Source organism: Rhinopithecus bieti, unplaced genomic scaffold (genome assembly GCF_001698545.2).
Source record: "Rhinopithecus bieti isolate Rb0 unplaced genomic scaffold, ASM169854v2 scaffold_64120, whole genome shotgun sequence".
Lineage (NCBI taxonomy): Eukaryota > Metazoa > Chordata > Mammalia > Primates > Cercopithecidae > Rhinopithecus > Rhinopithecus bieti.
Window position 1 is genome coordinate 455013 of NW_016824553.1, and position 26006 is coordinate 481018.

The 26006-nt window shown below is 47.1% G+C and overlaps 1 protein-coding gene across 2 annotated transcripts in view; it reads left to right on the forward strand.

Moving 5' to 3' along the window:
- ZNF425 (zinc finger protein 425) overlaps positions 1-26006 on the forward strand; it is a 45551-nt gene that overhangs the window by 14718 nt on the left and 4827 nt on the right. Inside the window, exons 1-3 of one of the 2 annotated variants that reach the window (XM_017862393.1) lie at positions 7287-7431; positions 16046-16172; positions 21397-21555. In XM_017862393.1, the coding sequence (XP_017717882.1) occupies positions 7414-7431; positions 16046-16172; positions 21397-21555 (304 nt within the window). In that variant the 5' untranslated portion in view covers positions 7287-7413. Of the gene's footprint in view, positions 1-7286; positions 7432-16045; positions 16173-21396; positions 21556-26006 lie in introns of those variants that run through there. The other variant, XM_017862394.1, reaches the window with a different exon arrangement.

Consider the following 26006-nt stretch of genomic DNA (forward strand, 5'->3'; position numbering starts at 1 on the left):
AAAAAAAAAAAAAAAAAAGATGAAAACAGCACGGCTGGGCATGGTGGCTCACGACTGTAATCCCAGCACTTTGGGAAGCCAAGGCGGGCAGATCACCTGAGGTCAGAAGTTGGAGACCAGCCTGACCAACATGGAGAAACCCCGTCTCGACTAAAAATACAAAATTAGCCGGATACAGTGGTGCATGCTTGTAATCCCAGCTACTCGGGAGGCTGAAGCAGGAGAATCGCTTGAACCCGGGAGGTGGAGGTTGTAGTGAGCCAAGATCACACCATTGTACTCCAGTCTGCACAACAAGGGCAAAACTCTGTCTCAAAAAAAAAAAAAAAAAAAAAAAATCTGAAGGTCACAAAAAACAAAATATACATATATTTAAAAAACACAAAATAACCAAAAAGCCAGGTGCAGTGACTCATGCCTGTAATCCCAGAACTTTGGAAAGCTGGGGCAGGCAGGCAGATCACTTTGTCAGAAGCCTTTGAACTGGAGCAACTCCATCTTGAATAGGGGCTAAGTAAAATGAGGCTGGTCTGCATTCCCGGATGGTTACGGCATTCTAAATCACAGGATGAGATAGGAAGTCCTCACAATATACAGGTCATAAGGACCATGCTGCTGGCCTGGCACAGTGGCTCATGCCTATAACCCAGCACTTTGGGAGGCTGGGGTGGGCAGATCACTTGAGCCCTGGAGTTCGAGACCAGCCTAGCCAACATGGTGAAACCCCATCTCTACTAAAAATACAAAAGTTAGCCAGGTGTGGTGGCAGGCTTGTAATCCCAACTACTCGGGAGGCTAAGGCAGGAGAATCGATTGAACCCATCAGAGAGGTTGCAGTGATCCAAGACTGTGCCACTGCACTCCAACCTGGGCAACAGAGCAAAACTCTATCAAAAACAACAACAACAACAACAAAAAAAAACCTTACTGATAAAACAGGTTACACTAAAGAAGCCAGCCTAAAACCTACCAAAACCAAGATGGCTATCAAAGTGACCTCTGGTTGTCCTCACTGCTGATATAGGAGTTAAAAAGAAATTATTTAGGCAGATAGTGAGGGTAACAAAGTCCTCAGTAAGGGTTTCCTTTTATAAAAGCAGCCCCAAATTTTATTTCTAACAAGGAGCCTGTAAAGTTGAGCTGCAGACATACACAAGCAAGTGGAAGCTTGCACGGGTGAATGCCGGCTGTTGTGCCAATCAGAAAAGGCTACCAGAGACTAGGCATGTTCAAAATGGCGACTCCATCTTCTCTTTTTCTTTCCAACCACTTATGCAGTGGGGAGCAGACAACATGGCACTGGCCCAGTGGAAAGCCCATTTGCATTAAGAAGATTAGGGTGGGTGGCCAGCTTCCTCTCATGCTATGTAGATGTCACACCTGGTCCAACCCATCTTTGGGCCCCTGGTAAATCAGACACTGCCTCCTCAAGCCTGCCTATAAAATCCGGTGCACTCCACTGAGGTCTGGAGGTCCCATTCGGGTGCCCCTCTGTCTCAAAAGAGAGAAAGTTGGTTCTCTGGGCCAGGCGGGGTGGCTCACGCCTGTATTCCCAGCGCTTTGGGAGGCCAAGGTGGGCAGATCACATGAGGTCAGGAGTTCAGAGACCAGCCTGACAAACATAGAGAAACCCCCTCTCTACTGAAAACACAAAATCAGCCAGGCATGGTGGCGCATGCCTGTAATCTCAGCTACTTGGGAGGCTGAGGCAGGAGAATCAGTTGAACCCGGGAGGTGAGGGTTTCAGTGAGCTGAGATTGTGGCACTGCACTACAGCCTGGGCGACAGAGCAAGACTCTGTCTCAAAAAAAAGAAAATATAAGGAAGTTGGTGGAGATATAAATTGATATAACCTCTTCTGAGCAGCTTAGTAGTGTGTCAATTGTAAATAAGTAGACCTTTTGATCAAGCAATTATTATTATTATTATTTTTTTTTTCTTGAGACGGAGTCTCGTTCTGTCGCCCAGGCTGGAGTGCAGTGGCCGGATCTCAGCTCACTGCAAGCTCCGCCTCCCGGGTTTACGCCATTCTCCTGCCTCAGCCTCCCAAGTAGCTGGGACTACAGGCGCCCGCCACCTCACCTGGCTACTTTTTTGTATTTTTTAGTAGAGATGGGGTTTCACCGTGTTAGCCAGGATGGTCTCGATCTCCTGACCTCGTGATCCGCCCGTCTCGGCCTCCCAAAGTGCTGGGATTACAGGCTTGAGCCACCGCGCCCGGCCAAGCAATTATTTTTCTAGTAATATATTCCATAAATATATTTGCAAATGTAAGACTCATCGACAGCAATATTTGATGCAATTTTTGACTATAAACTAAAACTTGACTATAAACAAAATGTCTAGTAGAGGACTGGATGAATAAGTTGTGGTAAATTGGTATGCTGCATAGCTATTAAAAAAGGTGTGAACATACTTAAAATGTCTAAAACTGTTTAAAAGTGTCAAAAGCAAATAATTTTCCACTAGGATAATAGACTAAGCTAAAACACGAAACCCTCCCCCCACTTCAAATTCAATAGAAATGCTAAATAAAATATATATTTTTAAATGTTTCCAAAGCTGGATTATGGCTGGGGCTTATTATATTGTTCTGCGTATGTTTTTTGTTTGTTTTGTTTTGTTTTTGAGGCGGAGTCTCGCTCTGTCGCCAGGCTGGAGTGCAGTGGCCCGATCTTGGCTCACTGCAACCTACGCCTCCCAGGTTTAAGCGATTCTCCTGCCTCAGCCTCCTGAGTAGCTGGGACTACAGGCGTGCACCACCACACCCAGCTAATTTCTGTATTTGTAGTAGAGACAGGGTTTCACTGTATTGGCCAGGAAATCTCCTGATTTCGTGATCCACCAGCATCGGCCTCCCAAAGTGCTGGGATTACAGGTGTGAGCCACAACGCCCAGCCTGTTCTAAATATGTTAAAAGAATTGTCTATAATAAATTCTTTCCTTAATAAAAGTCCATATTTATCAACCTGAGAAAATACAATTTAAAATGGGCAAGGAACAAGAACAAAACTTAACTAAAAGTTGGCAATTTAGCACATAATTTTTTTATATCATTAGCAACTAGGGAAATGCAAATAAAAACTACATTGAGATACCCCTACACTGAAACAAACCCAATTGCCCTATAGAGCTGATGTATACAGTTTCTTTGAATAAACACAGTAACTGATCCTTTTAAAACTTGAGACAGTTACATTTGTCTTATCTGAGTTCCTTTCTCAGGAAACCATCAGGCCTCCCAGATAGTATGAACCAGTTGAAACTCACAAGATCACTGCATTTGGACAATGAAAGTCAGACCCCTCACCTATCATGATTGTAATAACCCATCACCTACTTCCTGTTGACCAACCCCTCTTCCTTACCCCTCAGCAATTCATGTTTTTCCGCATATGGTTACATTTCTTCCCAGCAATATAAGCCACTCATGTTAGTCTGTCAGGGAGATGGAGTTGAGACTGATCTCCCATCTCCCATCTCCTCAGCAGTAACACCCAATTAAAGCCTTCTTCCTTGGCAATACTTGCTGTCTCCCTGATTGGCTTTCTGGGCCACAAACAGCAGCACCTAGACCAAAACCCTGGTGTTTCAGTAACAACATTGATTAGAATGTCTAACAGTTTTAAAATGCTAAAATACCAAATAAAGAACGTGGAGCAACTGAACTCTCATAAGTTCACGAGGGAAACACATAATAGTACAGTCACTCTTAAAAATGGTTTGCTGGTTCCTTGTACAATTAAATATACATATTTACCATGACTCACCAGTCCCATTCCTGGGTATCTACCTTAAAGAAATAAAAATTTATCTTCACACAAAAACCTGTACACAAACGTTTATAGCGGTTCTATTCAGAATTCCAAAACTTGGAAAAGGCCGGGCGTGGTTGCTCATTCCTGTCATCCCAGCACTTTGGGAGGCCAAGGCAGGAGGATCACTTGAGGTTAGGAGTTTGAAACCAGCCTGGCCAACATGGTGAAAACCCTTCTCTACTAAAAATACAAAAATTAGCCAGGTGGGGTGGTGTGCACCTGTAATCCCACCTACTTGGGAGGCTGAGGCAGGGGAATTACTTGATCCCCAGAGGTGGAGGTTGCACTGAGCCAAGATCGCGCCACTGCACTCCAGCCTGGGCAACAGAGTGAGACTTCATCTCAAAAATAAATAAATAGGCCAGGCACGGTGGCTCATGCCTGTAATCCCAGCACTTTGGGAGGCCGAGGCAGGCAGATCACCTGAGGTCAGGGGTTTGAGACCAGCCTGACCAACATGGAGGAACTCCTTCTCTACTAAAAATATAAAATAGCTGGGCATGTTGGCATATGCCTGTAATCCCAGTTACTAGGGAGGCTGAGGCAGGAGAATTGCTTGAACCTGGGAGGCGGAGGTTGCGGTGAGCCAAGATTGCACCATTGCACGCCAGCCTGGGCAACAAGAGCGAAATTCCATCTCAAAAAATAAATAAACAAACAAATAAATATAAAAAAATAACAAAACATGGCCAGGCGTGGTGGCTCATGCCTGTAATCCCAGCACTCTGGGAGGCCGAGGCAGGCAGATCATGAGGTCAGGAGATCGAGACCATCCTGGCTAACATGGTGAAACCCCATCTCTACTAAAAATACAAAAAATTAACCAGGCGTGGTGGCAGGCACCTGTAGTCCCCACTACTCAGGAGGCTGAGGCAGGAGAATGGCGTGAACCCGGGAAGCGGAGCTTGTGGTGAGCTGAGATCGCACCACTGCACTCCAGCCTGGGCGACAGAGCAAGACTCCATCTCAAAAAACAAAACAAAACAAAACAAAATACGGGAAAAATTACAAATATCCTTCAGTGGGTAAATACTCTTCAGTATATTCATACCATGGAATACTATCAGCAATTAAAAGTGTTGTAGGCCAGGTATAGTGGCTCATGCCTGTAATCCCAGCACTTTGGGGGGCCAAGGTGGGTGAATCACCTAAGGTCAGGAGTTGAAGAACAGCCTGACCAATATGGTGAAACCCTGTCTCTACTAAAAATATAAAAATTAGCCAGGCATGGTGGGATGCACCTGTAGTCCCAGCTACTCGGAAGGCTGAGAAAGGAGAATCATTTGAATCTGGGAGATGGAGGTTGCAGTGAGCCAAGATCGAGCCGCTGCACTCTAGCCTGGGCAATAGAGCAAGACTCTGTCTCAAACAAATAAAAATAAAAAATAAATAAAATAAACTTTTCACATACAATGATATGGATAACTAAATTGTGACCTTTTTTCCTTTCTTGCCTAAATTTCTAACTAAGGGACCTAGGGAGTCACGCCCTACAAACCATAAAAATCTCACCAGAAGAGTTTTGTTTAACCCTATATACTGGCTTAGTTTCCAACCTGACTGTGGCATAACATTGGATGACAAAGAAGGAAATCAAAATATTTCATCCCCAAATATGCTTCTTTGCCATATATATATTTATATAAAAATATAGGGCCGGGCACGGTGGTTCATGCCTGTAATCTCAGCACTTTGGGAGGCCGAGGCAGGTGGATCATGACGTCAAGAGTTCAAGACCAGCCTGGCCAACATGGTGAATCCCAGAATCCCATCTCCACTAAGAATACAAAAGTTAGCCCGGCGTGGTGGCATGTGCCTGTAATTCCAACTACTTGGGAGGCTGAGGCAGGAGAATCGCTTGAACCTGGGAGGCAGGGGTTGCAGTGAGCCGAGATCACACCACTGCACTCCAGCCGGGCAACAGAGCAAGAGTCTGTCTCGAAAAAAACCCCCCAAAAAAACTATGTATTTTTTTATTTTATTTATTTATTTATTTATTTAATTTTTCTGAGAGAGTCTCCCTCTGTCTTCCTCCGTCACCCAGGCCATAGTGTCATAGCACAATCTGGGCTCACTGCAACCTTCGCCTCCCAGGCTCAAGTAATCCTCCCACGTCTGCCTCCCAAATAGCTGAGATTAACGTCTTTGCCACTGTGCCGGCAAAGTTTTGTATTTTTTGTAGAGATGGGGTTTCGCCATGTTGCCCTGGCTGGTCTTCAACTCCTGGGCTCAGGCAATCCTCCTGCCTCAGCCTCCTGAAGTGCTGGGATTACAGACGTGGGCCACGGCACCCGGTCAGAGAATCTAGCACATTTTAAAGGTCTAAATAGGAAATTTTTGCCATCTAAGTCCGGTCACTATGAGACATCCTAAGAACCTTAGTCTCCACAACTTGTCTTAACCCAGACACTCCTTTCTATGAACCTGGTCTTCCGATAACCAATTGCCAATCAGAAAATCGCTGAATCCTCCTATGACCTGTTAGCACCACTTGGAGTTGTCCCGCCTTTCCTGACAGAACCAGTCATTTTCATTTGTTACTTTATTTAGCCTGACACCTAAAACATGACTGGGACAGAATGCCAGGTTGATTTTCTGGGAACAATCGCCACCCCCTTCCTTGCCCTTTCTCTCCTTTCTGTCTCTCCCTAGTTTCCCCTTCTGTGTCTTCCCACCTCTCCCTTGTTTTTGCGTCCCCGTGTTTCTCATGCCCTGTATCATGGTCTCCGTCTTTCTCCTCTCGCTCTGTCACAGTCTCCCGCAGGGGGCCGAGGGTGCCCGGCCCGCATCCCTGGGTGACCCTGAGTCCCCGCAGGCGGCCCCGAGACCGGGGTGGCTTCCGCATGGGGTCTCTGCCCGGGGCCGTTCTCTGCCAAGGAGGGAGCGTGGCTGCTCGGGGAGCCCAGAAGGCCCCTGGACCCACGGGGACTGGACGTGGTGGGCGGACCCCTCCTCCGCGTCCCCGACGGGACAAACCCAGGGCCCCCACGGCCTCCGCGCCCCCGGCGGAACAGACACCCTGGGCCACCGCGCGCCTCCCACCACCTATCCGGCCTCGCTGGATTCCCGGGACCCCCTCACGGACGAAGCCCTCGAGCTCATCCCTGACTCGGGGACGGCTTTGGAAGGAACCGCACCGGACGCTCCCCTCTTGCTGCCTCTCAGTCTGGGTTTCTGTGGAACGCGTCTCCCAGTCGCTGTCGCTACTCTCTCTCTCTGTTCCTGCTCTCTCCATGTTCACCTGCCCCTCCGTTTCCCCTCCCGTCAGCTCCCTCATCTGGTCTCCAACCGCCTCCCTCGCTTGCAGATCCCGGGAGTCCGAGGCTCCCTCAAACATCGGCGTGCTGCGGCCTGCACGGAGGGTTCCCGGGCCCCTCCTCTGAGGACTGACCCCCGGGGCGGCGCCGCTCCTCCACCCGGCAGGGGGCGCTATGGGGGCGGAGAGGCCCTCGCCGTTGCCGGGCGCCGAGTCCCAGCATGCACCGCGCCCGGTCTGCGCTGCCTTGTGGGGCAACCCGGGCTGTTCCTGGGAGTCGGGTTGGGGCGGAGCGGAGGGGAGGCCGTGCCAGGCGGGGCCGGTTTGTGCGGAACCGCCATGGCCGAGCCGGCTTCGGTAAGAGGGGCCGATGGAGGATGCAGGACTGTCGAAACTCGGGTCCCTGTTGCAGAGGGAGTGGGGCGGCAGGGGCCTGGGTCTGGGGGTTGGCAGTGGCTCACGGACTGAGCTCCGGGCCGGGCTGGAGAAGGCGCAGTCTTGCTGCGTGTGCTGTTCTGGAATTGACTTGGGGAAAAGCTGGTCTGGCCGTGCTTGGCAGCGCGAGTCTGTGGCCCCGGCCACTCGGAAGGCTGAGGCGGGAGCAGCGCTTGAGCCCGGGAGCTCTGCGCTGTATATGCGCTGTGTCCATCGCGCGGTGCTTCCGAGTTCTGCATCTGTGTGGTGACCTCTCGGGAGCGGGGACCACCAGGTTCCCCAGGGAGGGGGAAGCGGCCCAGCTCGGAAGCCAAGCAGAGCAAAACTCCCGTGCTGATCGTTAGTGGGATCGCGCCTGTGAATAGCCACTGCCGTCCAGCCTGGGCAACAGCCAGACCCCGTCTGTTTAATCAATAAATAAAAGTCGGTTTGGGAGAAAGAATCGGGGTGGGAAAGATCTGTTTCTCGGCTTGTTGTCGGCTCAGATCAACAACGCTGTCCCTGCCTTCAAGTGTCGGGACTCTGAACCTCGGGGTCTCTCTGGGGCCCGTGCTCTCCTGCTGAAGGTAGTTTCAGAGAAGCACATCTGTGTTAAGCAGATGAGAAAAAGGAGAAGGAAAACTGAAACTGAGAGAAATTGGAAACTGCTCCCTCTAGGAAAGGACAGAAAACTTAAAATGAATTGGGTGGTTAGCGTAAATCGAATTTACCGTAAATGCTGTAGTATTGTAATGGAAAATTTGAGCACCGGTTTTAGAGTTTGAGAGGCATATCCTGAGGCTTAATCCAGGAAACCCTGTTACATTCAGTTAAGTATAACCTTCTTATACGTGCAAGTTTTCTTGTGCCCCAATGAAATTTTATAATCTTACGAATGTAATGCTCCTTGTTTATATTTGATTCTTCCCTTTTGCCTCCCACTCCTTTTCCCCAGCCTCCCTCGGCAGGTACAGATTCTTTTTCTGATTTCTTCAAGCTGTGTTTCTACAGCCAGGCTTTCTTTTCTTCTCTCCTCTTTAAATGATTGGGAACCTCCTGGAATATTCCTCTCTGGGAAAGTTTGTGGTAGCTCTTCTTTGACTGTACATTTGAGTTCATAGAAAATGTGATAACAGTTTCTTGGCTAATGCATTATTTGGGATAGGCAAGGAGAAATCGTTTTCTTGATTTTCCTTTCCACTGTAGCAGTTTAATGCTAATTGTAAATATGGTCATAAATGGGAATTTTATAGGTGGAAAACACATGGGTGGCTGGGTGTGGTGGCTCATGCCTATAATCCCAGCACTTTGGGAGGCCAAGGCGGGCGGATCACCTGAGGTCGGGAGTTCGAGACCAGCCTGACCAACATGGAGAAAGCCCGTCTCTACTAAAAATACAAAATTAGCCAGGCATGGTGGTACGTGCCAGTAATCCCAGCTACTGGGAAGGCTGAGGCAGGAGAATCGCGTGAACCCAGAAGGTAGAGGTTGCAGTGAGCCAACATCGTGCCATTGCACTCCAGTCTGGACAACAAGAGCGAAACTCCGTCTCAAAAACAAAACAAAACAACAACAAAAACACATGGGTGAGGTACAAGAAAACTGTAGAGGACTTTGGTTTAAGTCGCATTATAAGAATAACAAAGGGGCCGGGCGCAGTGGCTCAAGCCTGTAATCCCAGCACTTTGGGAGGCTGAGATGGGTGGATCACGAGGTCAGGAGATCGAGACCATCCTGGCTAACACGGTGAAACCCCGTCTCTACTAAAAAATACAAAAAACTAGCCGGGCGAGGTGGCAGGCGCCTGTAGTCCCAGCTACTCCGGAGGCTAAGGCAGGAGAATGGCGTGAACCCGGGAGGCGGAGCTTGCAGTGAGCTGAGATCCGGCCACTGCACTCCAGCCTGGGCGGCAGAGCGAGACTCCGTCTCAAAAAAAAAAAAAAAAAAAAAAAAAAAAAAAAGAATAACAAGGCCGGGCACGGTGGCTCACGCTTGTAATCCCAACACTTTGGGAGGCTGAGGCGGGCAGATCAACTGAGGTCAGGAGTTCCAGACCAGCCAGGCCAACATGGCGAAACCCTGTTGCCTGTAATCCCAACTACTCGGGAGGCTGAGACAGAAGAATCTGTTGAACCTGGGAGGTGGAGGTTGCAGTGAGCCAAGATCGTGCCACTGCACTCCAACCTGGGGACAGAGTGAAACTCCGCCTCAAAAAATAAATAAATAAAAATAAAACAAGTTTGAACTTGTTTGTCATAATAGCTGATACTTCAGCTTTCAGGGCTTATGATAGTTTTGATGATAGAATTTTAGCTCTAAAACTTTTATCTCCAAAATCCTAAGTGTCAAATGTCAAGTCTCCTAGATTCCCTTATTGGGAGAATTGTAGTGCTTCTGACCAACATTTTCTAGACACTTGGGAAGAGCCTTAGCCATCTTTCAAAATGTCCAGTGCTTTTCTTGTAGGCCGTCATGTATATTTATAGCACAGAATCTGAAAGGAGTAAAAATGGAATTTTCAAAAGTTAACACATGTTCTGTTGCTTCCCTATTGCCAGAGCGGATCTGTCCTCAAACACCCAGGAAGAGCAGCCCTGGTTAGTTCAGTACATACTAGAGGTTGTAGATTAATGGTCCACGAGCCAATCATGGCTTGCAGACATTTTGTTTGAAACACCCCTGTTAAAATTGTGAATTTTAGTTGCCAACATGAGTTCACATAAAATGATCTATGTTTCCAGTTTCTCTTTAAGAAAATGACACATCCCAGGCTGGGTGTGTTATCTCACGCCTGTAATCCCAGCACTTTGGGAGGCCGAGGTGGGTGGATCACCTGAGGTCAGGAGTTCAAGACCAGCCTGGCCAACATGGTAAAACCCTGTCTCTACTAAAAATACTGAAATTAGCCCTGCGTGGTTGCACATGCCTGTAATTCCAGCTACCACCAGGAGGCAGAGGCAGGAGGATTGCTTGAACACAGGAGGCAGAGGTTATAGTGAGCCGAGATTGCACCATTGCACTCCAGCCTGGGTGACAGAATGAGACTCCGTCTGTTGTAACTAAGTGAGTTATAGAGAAACGCCACACTTTGAGACAAATTATGGAGTTCTTTATTAGCTGGTGACCGAGAGACAGCGCTCAAAATTCTCTTGGCCCCGGGGAAGGGGCTAGTTTTGTTTTTATACTGTGGTCTAAATAGGGGAGGGGGGAGTTTAGCTGAAGCAATTTTTACAGAAGCAGAACTGGCAAAAAGTTACAAAAAATTAATTGGTTACAAAAGCTATTACAAAAAATAAACAGTTCCAGGTGCAGGGGCTTAAACTATCACAAAGAGATAAATGCAGGGGCTTTGGGTGCCTGAGCGCGTCCCCAGGAGCTGCTGGTGCAGCTTGCCTCATATCTTATCAGTAAGTGCATTCCTGGACGTGCTTTGAGTCCGTTTCCACTAGTTATGCCCTTAAGGGAGGGAGGTAAAGGGGCTGTAAGTGAAGGAACTAAAATGGAGTCTGGCTCCCTCAGCTAAGAGAGAATCAGGTTAAAACAAGGTAGGCTATCACATGTCTACAAAAAAACAAAAAACACGTCTCAGTGTAAAACAAAGCTACAAACCCTGTAGAAGATGATACTGGAGAAAATCTTTAGAACCTAGGGCATGGTGGGAAGTTCCTAGATGTTGCACCACAAGCACAATCAATAAAGGGAAAAAAGGGATAAATTGGACATAATCAAAATGGAAAACTTTGGCTTTCTGAAGGATCCTGTTAAGAGAGTGAAAAGATACAGACTGGGGTCAAAATTTGCAAACCACCTATCTGACAAAGGACTCCTATCTAGACTACATAAAGAGCTCAGCTAGGCAAGATGGCTCATGCCTATAATCCCAGCACTTTCAGAGCCTGAGGTAGGAGGACTGCTTGAGCCCCGGAATTTCAGATTAGTCTGCGCGACATAGCAAGACACCATCTTTATTTTAAAAATTAAGAATCTTCCTTGGACAGTTTTAAAAAAATCCAATTAGAAAATGGGCAAAAAAAATAAAGCGACATTTCGCCAAAGAGAATATATGCATGGGAAAAAACACATAAAAAGATGTTTGGCCGGGCATGGTGGCTCACACCTGTAATCCCAGCACTTTGGGAGGCCGAGGTGGGTGGATCACAAGATCAGGAGATCAAGACCATCCTGGCTAATACGGTGAAACCCCGTCTCTACTAAAAATACAAAAAATTAGCCGGGCGTGGCGATGTGCACCTGTGGCCCCAGCTACTCGGGAGGCTGAGGCAGGAGAATGGCGTGAACCCGGGAGGCAGAGCTTGCAGTGAGCCAAGATCGTGCCACTGCACTCCAGCCTGGGCAACAGAGCAAGACTGTCTCAAAAAAAAAAAAAAAAAAAAAAAAGATGTTTAACATCATTCATTACTCATTAGGAAAACCAAAATAAAGCCACACTTAGATATCACTGTACACCTATTAGAACTGTTAAAAGTAGTGACATTGCCAAATGCTGGCAAGGGGCCTAAGACATGCTGTCTTACAGATTGCTGGTAAGAATGTGAAATGGTGATGAGGCACAGTGGCTCAGGCCTGTAATCCCAGCACTTTGGGAGGTCGAGGTGGGCAGATCACAAGGTCACGAGTTCGAGACCAGCCTGACCAACATAGTGAAACCCCGTTTTTACTAAAAATACAAAAATTAGCTGTGCATGGTGGCGCACACCTGCAGTCCCAGCTGGGAGACTGAGGCTGGCCAATCACTTGATCCCAGGAGGTGGCAGTTGTGGTAAGCTGAGATCGCGCCACTGCACTCCAGCCTGGGCAACAGAGCAGTACTCCCTCTCAAAAAAAAAAAAAGGAATGTAAAATGGCCCAGCCACTCTGGAATATACTTTGGCATTTTCTTTAAAAACTAAACATATACTCATCATATGACACAGCAGTTGTCCTGGGCATTTATGCCAGAAAAATAAAAACATGCCCACCCCAAATCCTGTACACGATTGTCCATAACAGCTCTTCTGTTAATATCCAAAAAGTTAAAACCAAAATATTTCTCAGTAGGTGAATGGTTAATCAAACTGGTGCATCCATGCCATGGAATACTACTCAGCAATAAAAAAGAAATGAAATACAGTCATGGGTTGCTCAACGACAAGAATGTGTTGTGAGAAACACATTGTTAGGCAATTTTGTGGTTGTGCAAACATCAGAGTGTGCTTCCAAAAACAGATGGTATAGCTTACTACGCACCTAGGGTATATGGTATAGCTTATTTCTCCTAGGCTACAAACTTGTACAGCATGTTACTGTATTGAATACTGTAGGCAGTTGTAACACAATGGTAAGTATTTGTGTATCTAAACATAAACATACAGTAAACATGCAATATTATAATCTTATAGGACCACTGTTTTATATGTGGTCTCTCACTGAAGCATCATGTGGCACATAACTATTGGTAAACGTAACAACTTGGATCTCAAGGACATTATGCTGAGAGAAAAAAGTCAATTTCAGAAGGTCGCATACCATGTGATTACATTTATATAACTTTGTTTGTTTGTTTGTTTGTTTGTTTGTTTGTTTTGAGACAGAGTCTCACTCTGTCTCCCAGGCTGGAGTGCAGTGGCACAATCATGGCTCACTGCCAACTACACCTCCCAGGTGTACTCAGCCTCCCATGTAGCGGGTACTACAGGCATGTGCCACTATGCCCAGCTAACTTTTGTATTTTTACTAGAGACAGAGTTTCACCATGTTGGCCAGGCTGGTCTCAAACTCCTGCCTGCCTTGGTCTCCCAAAGTACTGGGATTACAGGCGTGAGCCACTGCACCCAGCCAACATTCCTGAAATGGCAGAATTGTGATGGATAATAAGATTTGTGGGTATGGGCCGGGCGCAGTGGCTCAAGCCTGTAATCCCAGCACTTTGGGAGGCCGAGACGGGCGGATCACGAGGTCAGGAGATCGAGACCATCCTGGCTAACACGGTGAAACCCCGTCTCTACTAAAATACAAAAAAAAAAACTAGCCGGGCGAGGTGGCAGGCGCCTGTAGTCCCAGCTACTCGGGAGGCTGAGGCAGGAGAATGGCGTGAACCCGGGAGGCGGAGCTTGCAGTGAGCTGAGATCTGGCCACTGCACTCCAGCCTGGGTGACAGAGCGAGACTCCGACTCAAAAAAAAAAAAAAAGATTTGTGGGTATGATTATAAAGGGGTGGAACAAGGGAGCTGTTTGTGGTGATGGGATGCAGTTGTCTCTCAGTATCCTCTAGGAATTGGTTCCAGGACCCCTCATAGATACCAAAATCCATGGATGCTCAAGTGCCTTATATAAAATGGTAGAATTTACATATACCCTGTGCACATCTTCTTGTACATAAATCATCTCTCAATTACTTATAATACCTAATACAACATAAATGCTATGTAAATAGTTATGCTGGATTTTTAAAATTTTGCAGTATATTTTATTCTTGCATTTTAAAATACATTATTTAAATTTTTACTTTATGTTATTTTTTAATAAGGAAGAGGTCTTGCTATGTTGCTCAGGCTGGTCTCGAGCTCAAGCACTCTTCCCACCTCAGCCTCCCAAAGTGCTGGGATTACCATACCTGGCTTTTATTTGTAAAGCAGTTTTGATCGAAGGTTGGTCGAATTTGTGAATGTGAAACCTGCAAATACAAAGGCTGACTGTAGTTGTGTTTTTTGATTGCAGTGGTGGTTACATGAGTGAGCACATGTGATGAAATAACAGAATTATACGCACACATTGTACCAATGTCAGTTTTTTCCTTGTTTTGATATAGTACTATAATGTACAATATGACCTTTAGGGTAAACTGGGTGAAGGGTACGTGGAACCTTTTTAAAAATAATTTTTTGGCCAGGTGCAGTGGCTCACGCCTATAATCCAGGCGTGCCACCACGCCCTGCTAATTTTTGTATTTTTAGTAGAGATGAGATTTTGCCATGTTGGCCAGGTTGTTCTCTCGAACCAGGCATGGTGGCACACCCTGTAATCCCAGCTACTTGGGAGGCTGGGATAGGAGAATCAGTTGAACCTGGGAGTCAGACCTTGCAGTGAGCCGAGATTGCGCCACTGCACTCCGGCCTGTGCGTCAGAGTGAGACTCCCATCTCAAAAACAAACAAACAAACAAAAACCCAGGCTGGTTTTGAACTCCTGAACTTAAGCAGTCCTCCCGCCTCAGCCTCCCAAGTAGCTGGGACTATAGGCACACTTACAGGGAAGCCTTCTGTGCTGTTTTTGCAACATCTTGTGAATCTACATAATTATTTCAAAGTAAAACATTTTTCAAAAACTGACACATCCAACAATACTGGACGCAGTCTTCCACAGCAATGACTGGTTGCTGCTAAGTAAAGCATCCCTCTTTAGATGGTCTTTGTGTTCAAAGACCTGCTATTCATTCATTCATTCATTTTCGTTTATTTTTATTATTTTTGAGACAGTCTCACTCTGTAGCCCAGGCTGGAGTGCAGTGGCAGGATCTCGACTCACTGCAACCTCTGCCTTCCAGGTTCAAACAATTCTCCTGCCTAAGCCTCCCGAGTAGCTGGGACTACAGGAATGTGCCACCACGCCCAGCTAATTTTTTTATTTTTAGTAGAGATGAGGTTTTGCCATGTTGGCCAGGCTGATCTCTTGAACTCCTGACCTCAAGTGATCCACTCACTTTGGCCTCTTAAAGTGCTGGGATTACAGGCATGAGCGACCACGCCCGGGCCGTTCGTTCATTTTACTTGGCTCCAATAGACATTTGTGACCCCTTTGTTGTTTATTATATAATATGGCACCATCCAGAAATAATTAACATTTTTTTTTTTTTTTTTTTGAGATCGGAGTCTCACGCCCAGGCTGGAGTGCAGTGAGCCGGATCTCAGCTCACTGCAAGCTCCCCTCCCTGGGTTGACGCCGTTCCCTGCTCAGGCTCAAGTAGCTGGGACTGACAGGCGCCCGCCAAATCGCCCGGCTAGTATTTTTGTACTTTTTAGTATGAGGACGGGTTTCACCGTGTTAGCCAGGATGGTCTCGATCTCCTGACCTCATGATCCGCGCCGCCTCAGGCTCCACCAAAAGTGCTGGGATTACAGGCTTGAGCCACCGCGTCCGGGCCGGCTACTTTGTTTTCAGTGTCCATTACTTTATTGAGATACAGAAAGAAAACATGTTAATTGGCCGGCGCGGTGGCTCAAGCCTGTAATCCCAGCACTTTGGGAGGCCGAGACGGGCGGATCATGAGGTCAGGAGATCGAGACCATCCTGGCTAACACGGTGAAACCCCGTCTCTACTAAAAAGTACAAAAAACTAGCCGGGCGATTTGGCGGGCGCCTGAAGTCCCAGCTACTCGGGAGACTGAGGCAGGAGAATGGCGTGAACCCGGGAGGCAGAGCTTGCAGTGAGCTGAGATCTGGCCACTGCACTCTAGCCCGGGCCACAGAGCAAGACTCCTTCTCAAAAAAAGAAGAAAAGAAGAAAAGAAAACAAAGTAGCCGTAAAGTAAAATGTATGTGTATACTATTTGTGATTCCAGGTAACTGTGACATTTGATGATGTGGCCTTATATTTTTCGGAACAAGAGTGGGAGATCCTGGAGAAGTGGCAGAAGCAAATGTATAAACAAGAGATGAAGACCAATTACCAGACCCTTGATTCCCTGGGTAAGATGGGCTTCTAAGGAATCTCGTTTTAGGAACCAACCTAATAGTGCCAGGCTTCCTTCCCTGTATAAGCCGTGGGCTGGTTGAAAATGATACTGGGTCCAGTTTACATTCATAATGTCTCTTCCCTTTCCTATAATGGCCTGGGAATATGAAATTCCTTTTTATCTGGTGGTATATTTGCCTTCAGTATTATTAATATTCTGAATTCTCAGTCTCCCACCTTAACCCTCCCCCATTTCTCCCACAATTAGAATTAGTAATCTAATTGCCCGTTTTTTAAAAAAGTGTATTCTTTTATTTCTTTAATACTTTCATGCCTCCTTATTGTGTTGCCTGAATAAGACGAATTTCTCATCTTCAAGGAACTATTGGTTTCATGAAGGGGACAGAGTGTTTTAGTGAGAATAAGCTGGGATGCAAAATGGTGCACAGTGTGAATATAACAGGCAAGAAAAGGTGCCTGGGTAGAGGAAGGGAGGAGAGAGCAGTGGGATGGGACACTTAGGTAACTCCAGGCACATACTCCAGGAATAGATTAAAAAGATTAAAGAGAAATTTGGGGAAAGTATAACTTGCTGCTTATCTGGCTTACTCTGACACATTCTTGTATCATTAAAACCATTTCTTTTTTTTTTTTGAGACGGAGTCTCACTCTCACCCATGCTGGAGTGCAGTGGCGCAATCTCCGCTCACTGCAACCTCTGCCTCCCAGGTTCAAGTGATTCTCCTGTCTCAGTCTCCCAAGTAGCTAAGACTACAGGCACCCACTGCACCCGGCTAATTTTTTTTTTTTTTTTTTGAGACAGAGTCTGGCTCTGTCGCCCAGGCTGGAGTGCAGTGGCGCTATCTCGGCTCACTACAAGCTCTGCCTCCCGGGTTCACGCCGTTCTCCTGCCTCAGCCTCCTAAGTAGCTGGGACTACAGGCGCCCGCCACCTCGCCCAGCTAATTTTTTTTGTATTTTTAGTAGAGACGGGGTTTCACCATGTTGGCCAGGCTGGTCTCCAACTCCTGACCTCGTGATCCGCTCACCTCAGCCTCCCAAAGCACTGGGATTACAGGCGTGACCACCACGCCTGGCCTCATTAAAACCGTTTCTGCTGGTATCACTATAATAAGTGATCTCAGTCTAGCCTGAAGGACTCATTCCGTGTTTGGGAGATTTATATTTTGTTGTGTGAGATATGAATGACAAGGGTCAACCATGTGAAATTAGGGGGAAGAGAATTTTAGGCAGAGAAAAACTAGGGCAAAGGCCCCAGGATAGGAGTGCCTGGGCTCAGTTTGTTGGGACCCACACTGAGCCTGTGGTAGGACATGCACAGAGGGCTGGTGAGAAAGTGATGCGGAGGCAGGAAGGGCCCCATAGGACAAGATTAGGAGTTGGATTTTATTCTCAACACAAGGGGAAGATTATGGGGGGATTTAAACAGAGGGGAGTGATTTACTTTTAAAATGGTTGCTTGGGTTGCTATGTGGAGAATGAATCATAGTGGATAGCAATGAAAGGAGAGAGACTAGCCAAGAGTGTTGGCTGTTCTGGTGTGATTTCATGGCAGCTGAACCAGGTAGGTAGTAATTAAGACAGAAGAAGGTGGTCTCCAGATAGGCTTTGGAGGCAGAATCCCAGATTTTGCTGATGGATTGGATATGGAAAAAAGAATCAACTCCTTGATTTTTGGTTTGAGTATCCTGATGGCGAGTGGGTTTGTTCACCAACAGCAGGAAGGGTCAGGAGGTCACACATTTGGGCCACATTACATCTGAGATGCTCATAGACATTTCCATGGAAACATAAAGTATGTGAAACTGGAATTCCATGTTAAGGTCAGGACTGGATTTACAGAATTGGAAGATGTTATAGTGATGGTATTTTAAACTGTGGGGCTGGTTTGGGATCATCTAGGGAGAATGTGTAGACAGAACAGAAAGAGACCTGGGACAGGCCCTCATTTAGAGGCTAACCTGAGGACGCTGAGGCCCAGTAGCCAGCAGGGTGGGACAGATGAGAGCTGTGTGCTGATCCAGTGTTGTTTTGAGGTAGCACAATTAGTGTCCTTGAACTTGGAAAATTTAGCCTGATTTTTCCAAATTTCAAAAATCAAATGGTATTACCTGCCGATGATTTTCTGTATAGAACATCCAGATCCAGGCCCCAGAGCTTAGAATTTAGCAGGTTCGGGCTCAGGCCCAGGGATCTACATTTTTCACAAGTACTTGAGGTGCTGCTAATGGTGGCGGCACCCACTTCCCTTGGAGAAGAAGCCTTGAGGTGAGGGCTGAGCTGTAGCAGACACCACGAAAAGCTCAGAGGAAGAGGCTTCCTGCTGCCCACTCTGAAGACCCTCTACTGATTTATGAAACCCCCCCCCTTTTTTTTTTGACGGAGTCTCGCTCTGTCACCCAGGCTGGAGTGCAATAGCATGATCTCAGCTCACTGTAACCTCATTCTCCCAGGTTGACGCTATTCTCCTGCCTCAGCCTCCTGAGTAGCTGAGATTACAGGCACGTGCTACCACACCTGGCTAACTTTTATACTTTTAGTAGAGACAGGGTTTCACCATGTTGGCCAGGGTGGTCTTGAACTCCTGACCTCAGGTGATCTGCCCGCCTCGGCCCCCCAAAGTGCTGGGTTTACAAGCGTTAGCCACCACACCCAGCAAAAACCCTTCTTTTAGGCTTACGCCACTAGACTGCATTACTCTCTACCTCTTAATCACTGTTATTTAACAACCTCCTGTTTCTATCACTTCACTGATCAAGAATGTTGGTACCTCGATATTCACCAGGTGTGGTGGCTCACGCCTATAATCCCAATACTTTGGGAGGCTGAGGCGGACAGATGACTTGAAGTAAGGATTTTGAGACCAGCCTGGCCAACATAGTGAAACCCCATCTGTACTAAAAATACAAAAAATTAGTCGGGCGTGGTGGCGGGTGCCTGTTGTCCCAGCTACTCAGGAGGCTGAGGCAGGAGAATGGCGTGGACCCAGGAGGCAGAGCTTGCAGTGAGCCAAGATCATGCCACAGCACTCCAGCCTGGGCAACAAAGCAAGATTGCGTCTCAAAAAAAAAAATAAAAAATTAGCCAGCGTGGTGGCACGTACCTGTAATCCTAGCTACTCAGGAGGCTGAGGTGGGAGGATTGCCTGAACCTGAGAGTTGGAGGTTGCAGTGAGCCGAGATCACAACACTGTTCTCCAGCCTGGGTGACAGAGTGAGACTCTGTCTCAAAAAAAAAAAGAAAAGAAAAAAAGAATTTTGGTACCTCAATAGTGAGGATTGGATGTGAGCCATCTAATCAGAAAAGTTTAGTGATTGAAGTTCCCTCCTTAACTCCCTGTAAGTTTTCTTTTCTTCTCTTTTCTTTCTTTTACTCACAGTGTTCTCATAATGATCACTTTTTAAAATCCTCATCATCCTTAACTTGTCTGCTTCCTTTAATTTTATGAAATATTGGGCCAGGCACAATATGTTCATATGAAATATGAACAATTTCATAGTTCACGCCTGTAATCCCAGCACTTTGGGAGACCGAGGCAGTAGGATTGCCTGAGGTCAGGAGTTCGAGACCAGCCTGGCCAACATGGCAAACCCCAACTCTACTAAAAATACAAAAATTAGGCGTGGTGGCGTGCACCTGTAATCCCAGCTACTCGGGAGGCTGAGACAGGAGAATCACTTGAACCTAGGAGGCAGAGGTTTCAGTGAGCCAAGATCACACCACTGCATTCCAGTATGGGCAACAGAGTGAGACTCTGTCTCAAAAACATTTGTGAAATATTGCAGAGGATATTTAAACTGAACAGTTTTTTTTTTTGTTTTTTTTTTTAGACAGAGTCTCTATATCCAAGGCTGGGTGTAGTGGCACAATCACGGCTCACTGCAGCCTCAAACTCATGGGCTCAAGTGATCCTCCCAACTCTGCCTGCTGAGTAGCTGGGACCACAGGCATATGCCACCACACCTGGCTAATTTTAAAAGTTTTTGTAGGAATGGGGTCTCCCTATGGTGCCCAGTCTGGTCTCAAACTCCTGGACTCAAGCATTCCTCCCACCTCAGCCTTCCAAAGTTCTGGGTATACAGGCAGGAGCCACTGTGCCTGGCCTGAACTAAACAGTCTTGGTAAGGCTGTATTCTATTGTCATTCATGTAATTTCAACAGCTTTCATTTTTTGGACTTAACTTTGATGTCATGTCTCTAGGAATCAAAGTCAACTATGAAAATGATTTTTATTGTGGGTAATGGTAAAAGAGAGAGACAGAGGCCAGGCACGGTGGCTCATGTCTGTAATTCTAGCACTTTGGGAGGCTGAGGTGGGCGGATCACTTGAGGTCAGGAGTTTGAGACCATCCTGGCCAACGTGGTGAAACCCTGTCTACTAAAATTACGAAAATTAGCTGGGCATGGTGGCGCACACCTGTAATCCCAGCTACTTGGGAGGCTGAGGCAGGAGAATTGGTTGAACCTGGGAGGTGGAGGCTGCAGCGAGCCGAGATCGCACCACTGCATTCCAGCCTGGGCGACAGAGTGATACTCCGTCTCAAAAAAAAAAAAAAAGGGTCACAGGGCTTGGTACAGTGGCTCACCCCTGTATTCCCAGCACTTTGGGAGGCTGAGGCAGGCAGACTGCTTGTGCCCAGGAGTTTGAGACCAGCCTGGGCAACATGGCAAAACTCTATCTCTATAAAAATAAAAAATTAGCAGGGCATGGTGGCACGTGCCTATAGTCCCAGCTACTCAGGAGGCTCAGTTGATCCCCGGGAGGCAGAGGTTGCAATGAGCCAAGATTGTGCCACTGCACTCCAGCATGGGTGACAGAGCGAGACCCTATCTCAAAAACAAAATAATAATGATAATAATTTTTTTTAAATAATTTTTTTTGAGACGGAATCTCGCTCTGTTGCCCAGGCTGCAGTGCAGAGGCACGATCTCTACTCACTGCAGCCTCCATCTCCCAGGTTCAAGTGATTCTTGCACTCCAATTTCCCAAGTAGCTGGTTTTACAGGCATGTGCTACCACACCCAGCTAATTTTTGTATTTTTAGTAGAGATGGAGTTTGCCATGTTGGCCAGGCTGGTCTCTAACTCCTGACCTCAAGAGATCTGCCTGCCTTGGCCTCCCAAAGTGCTGGGATTACAGGCATGAGCCACCATGCCTAGCCAAAAAAATTATTTAAGTATGCAGTAAACTTAAAGTCTGTGTGGACTCTATTTGCAGGGTATGCTTTTTCCAAGCCAGATTTGATCACATGGATGGAACAAGGGCGAATGCTATTCATCAGCGAACAGGGATACTTAGATAAAACAAGAAGGACAACTAGCCCTCCTACTGATGAACGGTTGGACATGAAGAATACTGGAAAGTTGCCATGTTTTGGTAAGATGGATTTAAAGTCATGAATTATTTAATTTTCCTAACCTTGTTTCCTGAATCTTTCTTTTTGGATACCTGGCTAGATCTAGTCAATAAGAAAAGTTGTTTTGATGGAGAGTGCTAGTTTTCTTCACTCAAGAGGGTAGCAAATGTGGCCAGGCGCAGTGGCTCACGCCTGTAATCTGAGCACTTTGGGAGGCTGAGAGGATGGATCACCTGAGGTCAGCAGTTCCAGACTAGCCTGGCCAACATGGTAAAACCCCATCTCTACCAAAAATACAAAAAAATTAGCAGGGTGTGGTGGCGGGCATCTGCAATCCCAGCTACTTTGGAGGCTGAGGCAGGAGAATCACTTAAACCTGGGAGGCGGAGGTTGTGGTGAGCCAAGGTTGTGCCATTGTACTACAGGCTGGGTGACAGAGCGAGCCTCCATCTCAAAAAAAAAAAAGAGAGAAAAAAAAAGAAAAAAAGAGGGTAGCACATGTGAGACTGTATTACGTATTACTTTCATACAGAAAGAAGTTTTATATACACATATATATAATTTTTTTTTTTTTAAGACAGAGTCTTGCTCTGTCACTCAGGGTGGAGCCCAACAGTGCAATCTCAGTTCACTGCAACCTCTGCCTCCCGGGTTCCAGGGATTCTCCTGCCTCAGCCTCCAGAGTAGCTGGGACTACAGGTGTCTGCCACCACACCTGGCTAATTTTTTTGTGTTTTAAGTAGAGAAGGAGTTTCACCATATTGGCCAGGCTGGTCTCGAACTCCTGACCTTGTGATCCATCCAATTCGGCCTCCCAAAGTGCTGGGATTACAGACGTGAGCCACCGCGCCCGACACCCGGCTAATTTTTTAATATTTTTAGTAGAGATGGTGTTTCACTATATTGGCCAGGCTGATCTCAAACTCCCGACCTCAAGTGATCCACCCGTTTTCTCTTCTAAAGTGCTGGGATTATAGATGTGAGCCACCATGCCTGGTGTGGTGATACATGTTATTTAAAAAAAAAACAAATCCTGGGAAGAAGATGACAATTCCTATAAAAGTAAGGGCTGGCTGGGTGTGGTGGCTCATGCCTGTAATCCTAGCACCTTGGGAGGTCAAGGCAGGTGGATCACCTGAGGTCAGGGGTTCAAGATCAGTCTGGCCAACATGGCGAAACCCCCTCTCTACTAAAAATACAAAAATTAGCCGGGGGTGGTGGTGCATGCCTGTAATCCCAGCTACTTGGGAGGCGGAGGCAGGAGAATTGCTGGAACACAGGAGACAGAGTTTGCAGTGAGCCCAGATTGCACCACTGCACTCCAGCCTGGGTGACAGAGTGAGACTCGTCTCGAAAAAAAAAAAAAGAAAAGAGCAAGGGATCCATTTGTCAAAACCCTGAGAGGAAAAACCACCTCCTTGTCACACTGCCATGTCCATCTGAATATACAGAAATGAAAAACCCTCTAATTTTCTACAAAATATTTTTTTGTTGTACAGAACTTTATTTATTTATTTATTTTTTTGAGACGGAGTCTTGCTCTGTCGCCCGGGCTGGAGTGCAGTGGCCGGATCTCAGCTCACTGCAAGCTCCGCCTCCCGGGTTCACGCCATTCTCCTGCCTCAGCCTCCTGAGTAGCTGGGACTACAGGTGCCCGCCACCTCGCCCGGCTAGTTTTTTGTATTTTTAGTAGAGACGGGGTTTCACCGGGTTAGCCAGGATGGTCTCGACCTCCTGACCTCGTGATCCGCCCGTCTCAGCCTCCCAAAGTGCTGGGATTACAGGCTTGAGCCACTGCGCCCGGCCTAGAACTTTAAAACTTGGGTTAAAACTCCTTTTGAGGCTGGGTGTGGTGGCTCACGCCTGTAATCCCAGCACTTTGGGAGGCCGAGGCGGGCGGATCATGAGGTCAGGAGATCAAGACCATCCTGGCTAACATGGTGAAACCCTGTCTCTACTAAAAAAATACAAAAAATTAGCCGGGCTTGGTGGCAGGCGCCTGTAAGTCCCAGCTACTCGGGAGGCTGAGGCAGGAGAATGGGGTTAACCCGGGAGGTGGAGTTTGCAGTAAGCCGAGATCGCACCACTGCACCTCCAGCCTGGGCGGCAGAGTGAGACTCCATCTCAAAAAACAAACAAACAAACAAAAACTCCTTTTGAATTCCTTGTAACATAAGGGAATATTTCACTTTTTTTTTTTTTTGACAGAGTCTCGCTCTGTTGCCCAGGCTGGAGTGCAGTGGCACAATCTCGGCTCACTGCAACCTCTGCCACCTGGGTTCAAGCGATTCTCCTGCCTCAGCCTCCCAAGTAGCTGGGACTACAGGCACGGGCCACCACGCCTGGCTAATTTTTTGTATTTTTGGTAGAGACGGGATTTCACTGTGTTAGCCAGGATGGTCTCGATCTCCTGACCTCGTGATCCACCCGTCTCAGCCTCCCAAAGTGCTGGGATTACAGGCGTGAGCCACTGCATCCAGCCAGTATTTCACTTTTTATAGTGTGTGAATGCTTTCCTTTTTTTTTTTGAGACGGAGTCTCACACTGTCACTGAGGCTGGAGTGCAGTGGCAACGTGTGGGCTCACTGCAACCTCCATCTCCTGGGTTCAAGCAATTTTCCTGCCTCAGCCTCCTGAGTAGCTGGGATTACAGGTGCCCACAACCACGCCTGGCTGGTTTTTACATTTTTAGTAGAGACAGGGTTTCACCATGTTGGCTAGGCTGGTCTCAAATTTCTGACCTCAGGTGATCCACCCACCTCGGCCTCCCAAAGTGCTGGGATTACAGACATGAGCCACCGTGCCCAGCTGCGTGAATGCTTTTCTAAGTTCTTGGGAGTCAAGGAGTCCTCTGAAGAAGGAGACTTTGAGCCCAGGAAGTGTGTCCAAGCCCCATCAACAGGACAAAAGAATTCCCCGTTCAGGCACGGTGACTCACACTTGTAATCCCAGAACTTTGGGAGGCTGAGGGCGGATCACATGAGGTCAGGAGTTCGAGACCAGCCTGGACAACATTGTGAAACCTGTTTCTACTGAAAATACAAAAACTAGTTATGTGTGGTGGCAGGCACGTTATTCCAGCTACTCAGGAGGCTGAGGCAGGAGAATTGGTTGAGCCCTGGAGGCGGAGGTTGCAGTGAGCCAAGATCGCGCCATTGCACTCCAGCCTGGGTGACAGAGTGAGACTGCGTCTCAAAAAAAAAAAAGAAAAGTAAATAAAGAATTCTCAAGAGTTTCATTTCACTGCCACTGTCCATTCATTCATCTAACCAATATTGAGTGCCTACCGCAGTCACAGGAGTACGTTAATATTACTTTAGGCGAGGGCAAAATCTTTATATAATGTATGTGTATGTATACATATGAATAAAACAATTGCCATACTCTAGATGTCGATCGTCTTACTGACATGGCAATTAAATTAGCCAATTATATTGAACTATACATAGTTGAATTAGTCAACTATAAAATAAGGTTGCGGCCGGACGTAGTGGCTCACGCCTGTAATCCCAGCACTTTGGGAGGCCGAGACGGGCGGATCACGAGGTCAGGAGATCGAGACCATCCTGGCTAACACGGTGAAACCCCGTCTCTACTAAAATACAAAAAAAATTAGCCGGGCGTGGTGGCGGGCGCCTGTAGTCCCAGGTACTGGGGAGGCTGAGGCAGGAGAATGGTGTGAACCCGGGAGGCGGAGCTTGCAATGAGCCAAGATTGCGCCACCGCACTCCAGCCTGGGCGATAGAGTGAGACTCCATCTCAAAAAAAAAAAAAAAAAGTTGCATATGAGTTAATAAAATAGTAAGTAATCCCTACTTCAGTGCCATAGGGATTTAGAGGAGAGGAGCGGGGGAAAGACAGCAATATCCCAGGAGGACTCTAAAAGGAATTAGGATATAAATAGCAAAAAATGGGCAGATTTGGTTAGAAAAGAAGAATCAGTAGGGGTCATACATAAACTGAAGCTCAAAGGTAGGAACAAATCCATCACATTTAGAAAACAGAGAAGACTAGGCCGGTGCCGTGGCTCACGCCTGTAATCCCAGCACTTTGGGAGGCTAAGGCGGGTGGATCACGAAGTCAGGAGATTGAGACCATCCGGGCTAACACAGTGAAATCCCGTCTCTACCAAAAATACAAAAAATTAGCCGGGCGGGGTGGCACGTGCCTGTAGTCCCAGCTACTTGGGAGGATGAGGCAGGAGAATCGCTTGAACCCAGGTGGCAGAGGTTGCAGTGAGCCGAGATTGCTCCACTGCACTCCAGCCTGGCGACAGAGCGAGACTCCATCTCAAAAAAAAAAAAAAAAAAACAGAGAAGACACCAACCTGCCTGTAGCTGAATGTTACTCTTGGAACATAGTGGGACGTGGCAGGAAAAACCTATATTAGTGTTAGATGATCTGAGGCCAGGATTGTCAAGGTGGAAAGTTTGACTTCATCCTATAGAATGGGAGGAGCTTGGAAAGATTT